This window comes from Orcinus orca, chromosome 16 (genome assembly GCF_937001465.1).
Source record: "Orcinus orca chromosome 16, mOrcOrc1.1, whole genome shotgun sequence".
NCBI classification, from domain to species: domain Eukaryota; kingdom Metazoa; phylum Chordata; class Mammalia; order Artiodactyla; family Delphinidae; genus Orcinus; species Orcinus orca.
In genome coordinates this window covers 1,406,410-1,419,261 of record NC_064574.1, presented here as the reverse complement: position 1 = coordinate 1,419,261, position 12,852 = coordinate 1,406,410, and the positions used below count along the sequence as shown (strand labels likewise).

Below are 12,852 nucleotides of genomic sequence, written 5' to 3'. Positions count from 1 at the left end.
CCCAGGAACACACTCACCTGCAGGGGGCGGGAAGTATGGCTGAAATCCCCCCACCCTTGGCATCTGGACCACAACAGCCGCTTGGACCAGAGGGTGAGGGTCCCCTCAGGGGCCACGCTGGGGGGCTTCCTTTGACCCCAGCCGGGGCTGGATTCATTCTTACCCTGTCTCATGCTGACAGGTTTCTCTGGCTTGACCCCAATTCTAACTGGGCCAAGTGTAAGAGGACAGCTTCCTGGGACAGACAGCTGGCAGGGTCGCCGCAGGTTGGCCCGGGGGCCCAGGACGAGCCGCAGCTCAGAAGAGTGGCAGGGGGCACCCAGTTTCCTTGGGTAGGGCCACCAGATAAAACGCACCAACAAGCGTGAATCTCAGGTAAGCAGTAAATACTTTCTCAATGTACATAGTGCATGGGACATATTTATGTTCAAAAGTATCCACTGTTTCTCTGAATCCAGATCTGCCTGGGGTTCTGTGTCTCTGTTCGCCTACTCGAGCTGCCTTCCTTTGAGGCCTCTGAGGGTCGGCCCAGACCCTGCGCACGGGGGTCCACAGGCCGCCAGCACCGGGGAGGTGGGTCCCAGTCCACACTGGCTTGGCTAGCCTGGTGCCCTTCTTCTTGTCCTACTCTCCCTTCATGCGCCCTCCAGGGGCCCATCCCCACTTTGGGACTGGGCGGGGAGACACCACCGTCCCTCCGTGGACACCCCTGAACCCCAGCACCCATCTGTCCGGGCCGGCCCCTCACTCGGTGGCATAATTCCCATCACCACCCAGGGTGGCGGGCTGGACATGCTCCCAGAGAGTTCAGGCCTCAGGCCCTGGAACCTGTGATGTGACAAGTGTCAAGACAGTGTTTTGCAGAGGTGACTGAATCAAGGGTCTTGAGCGGAGATGACCCTGGGGTACCCAGGGGGGTCTTCAGTGACTCCCTTATAAGCGGTTGGCAGGGGAGATTTGACCCAGAGGAGAGGAGACCACGTGACCATGGAGGCAGAGACTGGGGGCCTGTGGCCACAAGCCAAGGGACTCCGGCAGCCACCAGGAGCTGCAAGAGGCACAGACCGGACCCTCCCCCACAGCCTCTGGAGGGAGCGGGCCCTGCCCACGCTGGATCTTGTCCCAGGGGTACTGGACTGCGGGAGGGTCCATTTCTGTCGTTTTAAGCTTCCAGCTTGAGGCCCATTTGTTGCTGCAGCCCCAGGGGACTCATACACTAGGGGACCCTGTGGTTGGCCTGCTGCTCACCCTGGAGGGGACGCCCCACAGCCCAGTTCCCGCTGCAGGCGGGCAAGTCTGCACTGCGCCCGCAGTCAGGGATCCGCTCAGCCCCGCCCTGAGCTCCATCTGCAGCACCAACACCCGGCTCGGGCTAGGCGCTGCTTTCTGGCAGCAGGGAGAGCTGGGCAGCAAGCCCTCCCTCCCCCCTCCACTGTGCTTGCTGACCAAGGTCAGGGCTTGTTCTGGGGTTCCAGGGGCTGGGGTTCCTGGCTGTGCCGGGGGCCCCACTGAGGAGCAGGACGGCAGTGGCGCTGAGTCCAGCCACAAGTGACCAGCCTAGGGCTGGGAGTTGGGGGCGTTAAGAGTGGGCTTCCTAGAGAGTGGGAGCTTGAAAACCCGGGTGAACAACAATGTGTGTGTGACAGTCACTCGTGGGGGAGGAGCCCTCAGTTCATCCCATTCTCAGAGAGACCCCCAACACGTTCAACCCCGCTTCTGCGGATCCAAAGTGACTCATTCTTTGTCCTGGGTGCCCCCACTGGGGGAACGCCAAAGCCCCCTCACCAGCTGGACTCTGGATCCAGTGCCCCACCGTCCCCCTGGGTAGCACAGGTGGACACCTGGCCAGGTCGCCCACAGGGGTGGTGGGTGCTGGGCGGGACGCCAGGTGGGACAGGGCTGGCAACTTGGTGGGGGGCCAGGAGGGGTCCTAACGAGCGCCCTCCCGCAGGGCGAGCCGCCCACCCCCCAACAGCAGGCGCACACGGCTCCGGGGTCGCTCAGTTTATTGGTAAAACGGGCACTGAGCGTGGCAAAGGCTGGACACGGAAGCCGGGGCGGCGGCGGGGGCGCTTTTCCTCTTAAAGAACTTCCACTGGACCTTGATGGCGAGCATCCAGTCGCTGACGGAGAGCCTCTTACAAGCGGAGGTGCAGACATGCGCCTGGCCAGGGGGCGGGGCGCCGGGACCGCGCCGGGAGCGGGGCCGGGGGTAGGGGCGGGGGCGGGGCGCGGCGCCGCCGGGGAGGGTCGCGCCGCGGGCGCCCGCGCTTCACTTGCCCGCCTTCTGCGCCTTCTGCGCCGATTTGGTGACCTTACCGGCGCCGCCACTCTTCTTCTCCACATTCTTGATGACGCCCACGGCCACCGTCTGCCGCATGTCGCGCACGGCGAAGCGGCCTGCGGGGAGGGGGCGTGAGGCGCGGGCCGGGATACAGCGCGCAGGCGCACTCGCGCCCCCAGCATCCTCCCCAGCCCCAGGCCCTGGGGCGGGACCCTAGCGCTGGGCACCGAGCTCTCTGCGCCTGTTTCGGGGGGGGGGGGGGGGGGGGGGGGCGGGGCAGTGGAGTACGAGGCTCCTGTCTCCTTAGGTGGCAGGAATAACACACATAGGACTCCGCCAAGCCATCGTTGTGGGAATTAAATGGTATGTGGACAGTACTTAGGGCAGGCTGGCGCGGAGTACAGCACACCCTTTCAGCTATCTTGAAGATGGCCAGCAGCCTTGCATAAGGCAGCTCTCTGATATAGGTCTGTGGGTCGTCCTTGGGGTATCTGTGCGGCCGGCCAGCTGGAGGCAGGCGGCCAGTCCTAACTCTGCCACCAGACCAGCTGTGGGCCTTGGGTGAGTCTGCAGAGCAGGATACCATCCCAGGCCCACCCAGTGGGGCCACCTGTGCTCCATGAGACAAAGACCAAGGCCGGGGGCCACCTGCTAGGCTCTAAGCTGCAGCGCAAAAGTGCAGGACCTTCTGTCCACCCCACCCCCACAGTGGTCCTCTGCCCTTGGCCTGGATTGGCCACCACCGCGGGGCTGCCCCTCCCTCACCCCCCAGCTCACCGAGAGGTGGGTACTGGGAGAAGCTCTCCACACACATGGGCTTCCCTGGGACCATCTCCACGATGGCCGCATCGCCGGACTTCAGGGACTTGGGGTTGTCCTCCAACTTCTTTCCAGAGCGCCGGTCAATCTTCTCCTTCAGCTCAGCAAACTTGCAGGCGATGTGGGCTGTGTGGCAGTCAATGACCGGCGAGTAGCCAGCGCTGATCTGCCCAGGGTGGTTCAGAATGATGACCTGTGGACAGAGGTGCATGAGGCCATCAGGCACACGCAGGTGGGCACAGGGGGAGGGCACAGAGCTGGAGGAGGCTCCGCCCACCCCCAGGTCCCTGGGGCCCAGAGTGCCGACCATGGAGGAAGGTCAGTCTAGGGGGGACCCAGGCCCCCGGACCTGGACCCCGAGGTCCTCTTCAAGCATCTAAAAAGCCACAAGAGATAAACAACGACGAGGGCACGGTGTGAAAGGGCCAGCGGCCAGAGCAAGGACGGGGGATGACAAGACAGGACTTAGATTATCATATTTCAATTGTATCTCAGTAAAGCCAATTTAAAAAGTCCTAGTCACATAAAGAGGTGACCGAAGAGGACACAGTGCAAATGTGGAGAATTAAGTATCACAGGCCCGTCCCAGGCAATAAACTGATAAAAGCGTTTTCAGGACCAAAGGGGGACCTCAGTGAGGCCAGGAGCACCGAGGCTGGGGTGCACCCCGCCTGCTCTTCCCACCTGCGCCCTCGGCCGGCTTCAGCCCTTCCCGGCCTCAGTGGCCCACTCTGCGAAGCGGGGGTCTCAGTCCTCCCCAGCGCCAGGCAGCCCCCTCACCTGAGGACAGCCCTGGTACTGGGGGGGGGGCCCTGCCGGCCACCGGGCTGCCCACCTGGGACGTGAACTGGGCGGCCTCCTGGGGTGGGTCGGACTTGCTGTCCCCGCACACATTGCCCCTGCGGATGTCCTTGACCGACACGTTCTTCACGTTAAAGCCTACGTTGTCCCCGGGCAGGGCCTCGCTCAGCGCCTCGTGGTGCATCTCCACTGACTTCACCTCCGTGGTGATGTTCACAGGCGCAAAGGTCACCACCATGCCCGGCCGGAGGATGCCCGTCTCCACTCGGCCCACGGGCACAGTGCCAATGCCTGGGCCGAGAGGAAGGGGGCCGTGAGGGCAGGCTGGCGTCAGGGGTGCCCTGTCCTCCCTGGCCGGTGGGGGGTGGCCACGTGGCGGGAGGGAGGGGACAGGGAGACCCCGGGCAAGGCGGGCGCTGAGGCATTCAGACAGAAGTGGAGGCTTCCGCGCCCCGCCAGCGGAAGAAGGGACTGAGGAAGAGAGTTCCCAGAGCACAGGGAGAATGGGCAAGGAGGGGTCCCACCCTGTGAGGCAGAAGCCCTGAGCGGATTGAGGACCAGCCCACCCAAGGTGGCCCGCCTGGCGCTGGCGCTGCTGTCCTGAGGGTCACTCCCAAAGGGGCGTGGGTGCCCCTGCACTTCTCAGGATCTGCTGATACTGTGTGGCTGCCCAGTGGGGGTCTGGTGCTCCCCAGAGTGGGGGACGGGGGCGGTGGGGACTTCAGCCGGTCTCCCTGGCTGTGACAGAGGCTCGTGTGGCATTGCGGAGGCTGAGGCTGGTGGCTGTTCTCTGTGCTGGGTGAGTGACACCCCCATCCTGCACACAGCCCCTGCATCTCTGCCACAGCCTCCTGGCTGGGAGTCCCCCATCGCTGCCCCCTCGTGGGCCTCACACTTGTTTATGGTTCTATATCATTTCATGACCAGCTTTTCTCACTCCTGGAGTGGATCGTGTCTCCCACAAGACAGGAATCTCCAAGTGGAGAGTAATATGCGACTCTCCCTGTGCCACCAGCTCCTGGTATAGGGCTGGGCACTTATCTGGAGGGAGGAAGACCCTGGCTAACTCGGGACAGACTGATGGACGGGCGGGGGGAGGTGGGTGGATAAATGGACTGATGAAGAAATGGATAATAGATGGGTCGGGGGTGGGGGTGGATAGATGGACAGATAGATGCATGGATGGAGATGGGTGGATGGGTGGCCCCCCGGAAAGTGTGCAGCATGGGGGAAGGGGCTGAAATAACCCGGCCCGGATGCTCCTGGTCAGGGGCCCATTCTCAGGAGGGGGTCTGAGGGCAGAGCTGGCCAGGCTGCAGGGTGGGTGCTGCAGCGGGCGGTGGCCACGGAGCCCTCACTCACCGCCGATCTTGTACACATCCTGCAGCGGCAGGCGCAGGGGCTTGTCTGTGGGGCGTGTGGGGGGCAGGATGGTGTCCAGGGCCTCCAGCAGGGACACGCCACTGGCGTTCCCTTCCTTCCGCTCCACTTTCCAGCCCTTGAACCACGGCATCTGCGCAGGAGGAAGAAAGCACCGTCCTAGAGCCCACGTGCCCCCGTGCCACCCACCCCACAGCCGTGGCCTCCGGGCCCACGGTTGGCTCACCCCTCCCTACGTGAGACCCCACGAGGGGAGCTCGATCCACGGCATACAAGCCGGCAGCCCGGCCAGAAGGGGCGGCCCCCAACCACAGGTGCAGGGCTGAGTTTCCCCTGGCTCTCCTGAGATACCCCCCATGCCCACCGCCCTCAGTGTGGGCAGCTGCAGCCTGGCCAGGACTAGTGACCCCTGCTGGGCCAGGGGTGGCCTCTGGCTTGACCGGGTGAGGCACTTGGTCTCGGGCTCCAAAAATTCAAAACAACCAGGTCCCACTCATCACCTCCTGCCGAGTCAGAGTCCCCAGGACATGGGCTGCCAGAGCCGCCAGCTTCCCAGCTGGCCCCAGAGAGCCAGCCCTCAGCCCTTTGCTGTCCCGGCCTGCCCTGGACCTCGGGGAGGGGCCTGGGAGGCCCCGTGGCCTTGGCCCCTGGGGGAGATGCAACCCTGCCACGCAGATCTCTGGAGACAGAGACGGGGCAAGTGGGCCTGGGCCCCAGCAGCCGCTGCCCCCGCAGTGTCAGCCTGGGGGGCGAGGGGGGCGTGTCCCTGGCCAGAGAAGGGGCTGCAGTGGCTTCTGCCAGCCTCACAGGGAGGCTGAGCTGAGGGCAGAGCGTCCGGCCCCCAAGGAGTCTGGGGCTTCCAGCAGCGCGGACACCCACAGGGGGCTGGTACCGCACTTCCTCCTGCTGGCTGTCTGTGCCCGCCCTGACCCAGGGCCCTCAGGGGGAGGTCTGAGCAGCCCCACCGCTGCTGGGCACTCACGTTGGGCGAGGGTTCCAGCATGTTGTCGCCGTGCCAGCCCGAGATGGGCACGAAGGGCACGGTGGCTGGGTTGTAGCCGATCTTCTTGATATAGGCGCTGACCTCCTTGACGATCTCGTCGTAGCGCTTCTCGCTGTAGGCGGGCTCCGTGGAGTCCATCTTGTTGACCCCCACGATAAGCTGCTTCACGCCCAGCGTGTAGGCCAGCAGTGCGTGCTCCCGGGTCTGCCCGTTCTTGGAGATGCCCGCCTCAAACTCGCCCACTCCCGCCGCTACGATTAACACGGCGCAGTCCGCCTGCCCGGCAGGTCGGGTAAGGTGAGCCCAGACCTCGCCCAGCACCCAAGCCCAGGCCCCTCTGGGCAGCAGACAGGGGCCTGGGCCATCACCTGGGCATGGAACCTGGGGGTCCCAACCTTAGGGGCAGTGTCTGTCTGTCTGTCTGTGTGAATGCCCTGGCAATGTCGGACTGTCCGGGGGCATTTCTGCCCACATTTCCATGTCCCCATTCTGGCCTCTGTGTCTCCTGTGAAGGCGGCCCTGACAGTGGCTGGCTGTCCTTACAGGCACCCTTGCCAGGCTGAGATGCCAGGACACTTAGTTCTTTGGGGGGGCGCGTGGTGACAAAGGTGAGGGGTCTCATGCCCTGGCGAGGAAGCAGAGGAGACCCAGCTACCGCTCACCGATTCCAAGGCGCCCCAGGCTCTCCTGAACGGTGCCCCCGCCCCACCTCCCGTCCCCCAGGCCCCCGAGGCCCCGCCCACCTGGGATGTGCCTGTGATCATGTTCTTGATGAAGTCGCGGTGGCCCGGGGCGTCGATGATGGTGATGTAGTACTTGGTGGTCTCGAATTTCCAGAGGGAGATGTCGATGGTGATGCCGCGCTCCCGCTCGGCTTTCAGCTTGTCCAGCACCCAGGCGTACTTGAAGGAGCCCTTCCCCATCTGGAGGGGTGGGGACGTGGTTCAGGACGGGACCGGGACTCGGGTCCCCCTGGGGCGCGGGAGCAGCATGTCACAGCAGAGAGACCCCTCGCTACTGCTGGAACCCTGGGGCTCTGGACCCACCTCCGGAACCGGGGACACCAGGACCTCATCCATGCCCTGCCCCGGCCGGCCTCCTGCCGCCTAAACGGGCTCCACCAGCAGGGGGCGCAAGGGCCTGGGAGCAGCCTGAGAGCCGCCCTGGTTTCAAGCCCTCCCCTGGCTGAGGGCTTCCCTTTATCTGAAGCCAGGGTCCCCCCCACCACACCCCCCAGATCCCTGTGTCAGCTGATGACCCCGCTAGGCTTCAGGCTGTCCAACCAAAAAGCCCCTCTGGTTTTTTTTTTTTTAGGGAAAAAGAAAGAAAGAAATCAGATGAGGTGGTAAGGAAGGGCCTGGCTTTCCAGTTCTTTCCACAGCCGCTGAAGCTCCCCAGTGGCTCTGAGGCTCCTCCTCCACTCCCCGCCCCACCTGACCAGGGAAAGCGAGGCCGGGCCGCCCTCTCCCAACACCTGTGCCAAGTGCCCAGTGAGACCCCCATGCCCAGGGTCAGGGCTGCGGTCAGGGTGGCAGCTGTGGTCACTGCCCAGCTGGTCAAAGCTCCCTGCCAGGGCCATGCACGGACAGGGCTCTGCCCTCCAGGGAGGCTGCCCAGCCAGGGTCCAGCTAGACCCGAACCAGACGCCCTGCGAACACCCTCAGCGCCCCTCAACACCAGCCCCGCAGGGAAGAAGAGACACAGCTTTGGGGCCCAGGAGCATCCCCGCAGCCCAGGCCAGCAGCTGCCCCTCCTGAGCCCTGGCACCGGCCATCCAGCTGAGACCCCTCACAGCTCCCCAACAGGAGCTTCCCCCAGAGCTCAGGGGTGGAGGTAGGAGGCACAGAGAGCAGACCCCACTCCATGGACACTTCCCACCCGTGGGTCTCGGACGCTTGAGAGGATCAGCTTCGAGAAATGGGGGGTCAGCCATCAGGGCCCCTCTCCTCCTCGCCAGGTGACAAAGACTCCCCCAAAAAAAGGGCGCTACCCTGGACAGGCAGCCTGCCCCAGGCCGGCAGGAGAAAATGGAGCTGATGGGCTGGGTGCCCATCAATCAGCTATTAATAGCCGCTCTGAGTCCTGGCCCAGCCCCGGGACAAGCGAGGACAGCGCCACCTCCAGCCCCAGACCTCAGCCCCGGGGACACAGGAACCCAACCCTGGGGGCTCAGAGACAGTGACCTATCCTGGGAGAAATGCACCTCCAGCCCCTCTCCCGCCGGGGTCTGGTCCGGCAGGTCATCCCACCTCCCCCCGACCAGGCACCTCCTCAGAGAGAGGCTCCCCCAGCTGCCCCCATGCCTTTCCCATCCGGATGCTGCGACACACACATCTCCCACGTGGGGTCCTTGGGGCTCACGCCCCTCTTGCCCCAGAGGAGTTCATCTGAGCTATGTGCCCCGGGGTCAGGGAAGCATCAGCCCGGCTGCCCTGTGAGAACCCAACCTCACAGTGGAGGCGAAGGTGGGAGCCCCCCTCAGGGCTCACCTCGGCCGCCTCCTTTTCAAACTTCTCGATGGTCCTCTTGTCGATGCCCCCGCATTTGTAGATGAGGTGGCCGGTCGTGGTGGACTTGCCTGAGTCCACGTGGCCGATGACCACGATGTTGATGTGGGTCTTCTCCTTGCCCATCCTGCCCGGGGTGTGGGGAGGGGCTGGTGCGACCTGGGGTGTTCTGGCTCAGGGCGAGGGGCACGCTGAGCAGTGACTCTGTGGGTCGAGGTGGGGAGCAAAGGTGATGGGGGGCCTCAGAGAGAAGCCCAGCAAAGCCCTGCCCTGCACAGGTTGGGAGCACACCCTGAGCACAGTCCGGGCCCCCAAGGCCGGAGCCAGGTCTCCGTGTTTAGCTGAGCAGAGCCCGGGGGCAAAAGCCCAAACAGTCCAGTAGCCGCACACGTCTGAGTGCTGTGCCTACACAGCCCCCCCACCCTGAGAGGCTAACCCCATCCGGAGACACCGAGGAACACCAGCCTGGCGAGCCCCGTGACCAGTCAGGAGCCGGTGATGAGTCACCCTGCCCCGCTCTCCAGTGCCCTGGCCCCGGCCTTGGGCTGGGACACCGCGCCCACCCGATCCCAGCCCCCACCCCCCGCCCCGCAGAGCTGCCACGGTGGAGAGACGGTCAGTGCTTCCCACTCCCCTCCTCGAGCAGGGACAGCACCATCTTCCCCTCATCCCTGCCCGGAAGGCTGGCACCGGGGAGACGCCTGGCCCAGAGCTCAAGCAGGGCGATGCGGTGCCCAGATCAGGGACCCAGAATAGCTCGGGCCCCCCCCCGGGGTCTGGACGGGGGCAGGCAGTAGGGCAGGGAGGTGGGGGTCCCTGCTGTGTCCAGCTCGGGCCCTCCCAGGGGTCTGGACGGGGGCAGGCACTAGGGCAGGGAGGTGGGGGTCCCTGCTGTGTCCAGCTCGGGCCCTCCCCGGGGTCTGGACGGGGGCAGACAGTAGGGCAGGGAGGTGGGGGTCCCTGCTGTGTCCAGCTCGGGCCCTGCCTGGGGTCTGGACGTGGGCAGGCAGTAGGGCAGGGAGGTGGGGGTCCCTGCTGTGTCCAGAGCAGGGAGAATCTGGCCCCAGCAGCCATGCTCAGCAGATGCCAGACAGAGATGCCCTCAGCCTGGTGGGGGCAGAGGGCCATGCCCTCCCCCTTCCCTCTGGTCACAGGGTCACAGCCCCTGCCTCATCCTGGAGGTCAATGGAGAAACCTAGGCAACCCGTGGGGGGGGGCAGGTGGCTGGGGAAGGGAAAGCGGGAGAAAGCGGCGCACCCCAGGGTGCGGACCCCTGGGTGCGGACACCGCCTGCCCGGGCGGAGGCGGGGTGGCAAGGACCCCTCAGGTCTCACAGCCTCCCCTCCCCCTCTACGTCGGGGGGGCACCCCCAGCGCCCACCCTCACCAGCCCCCAGCGCTGACGACCCTTCCCGAACCCCACAGGGCCCCCCCCACGGCGATCCCAAGGTCACGGCTGCAGGTTGATCGCCACCGCCCAGGAGACTCGGCCCCGCCGCGGCAGCCCCGTAAACAAGCGCTACCGCGGTGCCCCCACCCCACCCAGGGCCGCCCGGGGGACTGACCCCGGTGCTGGGTCCGGAGTCCCCGGGCGGGCAGCCGATCTCCTCGGGGAGCAGCGCAGCCTCGCCAGGCGCCGGGCCGACCAGTCTCTGCCCCTGGGACTGGTCCCCGGGGAAGGGACCCTCTTCGGAAAGCTGGGGGCGGGGGTGGGGACCCGGAGGCCCAGCGTCCTTACCCGGAGCCGAGGTCTCAGCCAGAGGGACTGGCGGCGCCGGCGCCGGCGGTTTTATCTCTCCAGGAGGGGGGTCCACCTATTGACGGAGCAGGCGCAGTGCACTGCACCCCTGCAGTACGGCAATGCGGCACCGGCGCGGGCGGGGCCGGGGGCGGGGATGCGAGGGATGCAGGGATGCAGGGACAGCGGGCCCGCGGGCGCACGCGAGCGCGACAGGGACGCGAGAGGAGCATGTGGCGAGGGAGGGAGCTACAAAGGCGGAGACGAGACGCACCCGGAGGGAGCGCGGGCGGGGAGAGCCAAACAGGCGGGGGCGGCGAGAGCCGGATGCGGAGAGGGAGCCGAAAGGAGGGAGGCGCAGAGATGGAGAGAGGCCTGGAGAGAAACAGCTAGCGGCAGAGGGCAGATACCGCAAGGCTGAAACGCCAGGCTCGGGCACGCGAGGGGAGAGCAGCGCCGCGCCGAGCACAAAAAGACATTTGGATCCAAAAGGAGGTCCCAGGGAAGGGCCAGTCCGCGAGGATGGGGCCGGTGGGGGCAGGGGAGGAGCAGGGCAGGCCTGGGGGGTGGCTGAGGTCGGCGTCTGGGCGGCTGTCCTGCCGGCACCTGATTTACGTGGTGCTGTGTTCTGAGGCATCTCTCCGGGGTGACCCAGGGGGTGCAGGCCCCCTGGTGGGACCCCAGAATCTGCTTCTTTCCAAGTCCCCTGCCCCCCATGTGCCTGCCACACAGGTTTGCCCCAGCAGGCCCCCAGAGCCAGGCTCTGCACCCCGGCCCCGTGGTGTGGCACGGAAACTGTGGCCTCCAGGGTCCCCTCAGCTCGGCCAAGTGGCCTGAGGCTCCATCCGCAGATCCAGTCAGCTCACCCTCCCTCCAAGCCCTGGGAAGAACTGTTTTCCACCCTGGGCCCCTTTTGGTACAGGGAACACTTGAAGTCCGCCCCCAGAGCCCACTGAAATCTTTGAGGGCTGCCCTGGTCTGCACACACAGGCCGGGTTCCCAGGGACGCAGAGTTTGCCAAGGAAAGAAATCAACTCCCAGAGAGAGTCCCAGGCTGTGGCCCTGAGGCCTCCCCTCGATCTGTAGGAAGTGCGATGTCCCTGAGGATCCTGGGCAGACCAGGGCAATGACCAAAATGGGTTTCGGGGTGGGGGGGGATGGGTTAGTGAAGACCAGGGTCATGGCCTCTTCCGGGACCTCCAACCTTGTCAGCTCACCCATTACCGCATCTCCCCATGGCCGTGTCTCCATCTGCCTCAGAGCCTGAGGACACTCAGGTTAGGGTCAGGGTCTTGGAGAAGTTGGGGCAGGGTCTCAAAAAATGTGTGTGGGGGGAGCAGAGGCCCAGGGATCAGCACCTCCTGATGGGGCAGTGCCCACGGGGAACCCCCAGAGGTGGGACCCCCCAGCAGGTAAGGAAGTAAAGATGGGCCGGGGCAGTGGTTGGGCGCCAAGCAGGTCTCCCTGCCCCGTGGGGAGGGTCTCTCCGGGAGGGGAGTGTGTCCGCCCACAGACCGGGCGCTGTATCCGCCCGCAGACTGGGCACTGTGTCCACCCACAGACCGGGCACTGTGTCCGCCCACAGACCGGGCGAGAGGGGCTGGCAAGTGACCCGGCACCTCCTCGTCTGCTGATGCCATCAAACAGGAGCCAGGAATTAAAAATAAACGCCTGTGCGGAAAGCACGGCCCCCCCGCCCTGCCCAGCTGGCCTCTGTTTAATGCGTCCCCTTCTGCCGAAGCTTAGGCAGGATCTGGGAGATGCCGTGACTGACGGAGGCTGGCATGGGACGGACCGAGGGGGCAGGAGGCCCGGGTCCCTGTGGACGCCACCCCAACTTCCCCCAGGGATCTCCAGCTGCCGGAAGCCTCAGAGGCCTGAAGCACAGGCCTGAGGCTCGCCTCTCTGCTCTGGGCTCACCCGCTGCTGTCGCCTGGCAGGAACCAAACCACACTGGGCTGCCCGCACCAGGGGCTGGGAGGCCGTGCTCCCCAGAGCAATGGCCGCTGCTAGTGGAAGCCAGCGTCCCCCCGCAAGGACCTGCTCGCTGACCTGAGGCAGGGGTCTCCAGTGGTCCCCCCAAGAGGCCTCCGTGTCCCCAGGACTTGCCCATCCGTCCTCAGCCGGACCACCTGCAGGGCCCTGGGAGCCCGAGCAACATGTGTGTCTGGAGACGCTGGGCTCACACAGTGGAGACACGGAGGGAGGTATGGTGCTACCTAACCCCGACCAGCAGCGCAGGGCTGCACCACCGCGTGGTCCAGCTAACTGGTGAACAGCTGCTAACCACCGCGTGGCCCAGCTAACTGGTGAACAGCTGC

At 65.5% G+C, this 12,852-nt stretch overlaps 1 protein-coding gene across 2 annotated transcripts; it reads right to left on the bottom strand.

The window, feature by feature from the left end:
- Window positions 1-1,989: 1,989 nt before the first annotated feature.
- On the bottom strand, window positions 1,990-10,672 carry EEF1A2 (eukaryotic translation elongation factor 1 alpha 2). 2 transcript variants are annotated; one of them, XM_004282355.2, is made up of 8 exons: window positions 10,532-10,672; window positions 8,777-8,998; window positions 7,031-7,210; window positions 6,267-6,563; window positions 5,267-5,417; window positions 3,939-4,195; window positions 3,062-3,296; window positions 1,990-2,400 (listed from the first exon to the last, which is right to left on the bottom strand). In XM_004282355.2, exons 2-8 carry the CDS (start codon window positions 8,918-8,920, stop codon window positions 2,273-2,275), a joined length of 1,392 nt encoding a protein of 463 aa, XP_004282403.1. In that variant the 5' UTR covers window positions 8,921-8,998; window positions 10,532-10,672; the 3' UTR covers window positions 1,990-2,272. The 2 variants fall into 2 exon arrangements, with proteins under 2 accessions (XP_004282403.1, XP_033266212.1); XM_033410321.2 differs by lacking the exon at window positions 10,532-10,672 and adding an exon at window positions 10,359-10,512.
- Window positions 10,673-12,852: the final 2,180 nt, after the last annotated feature.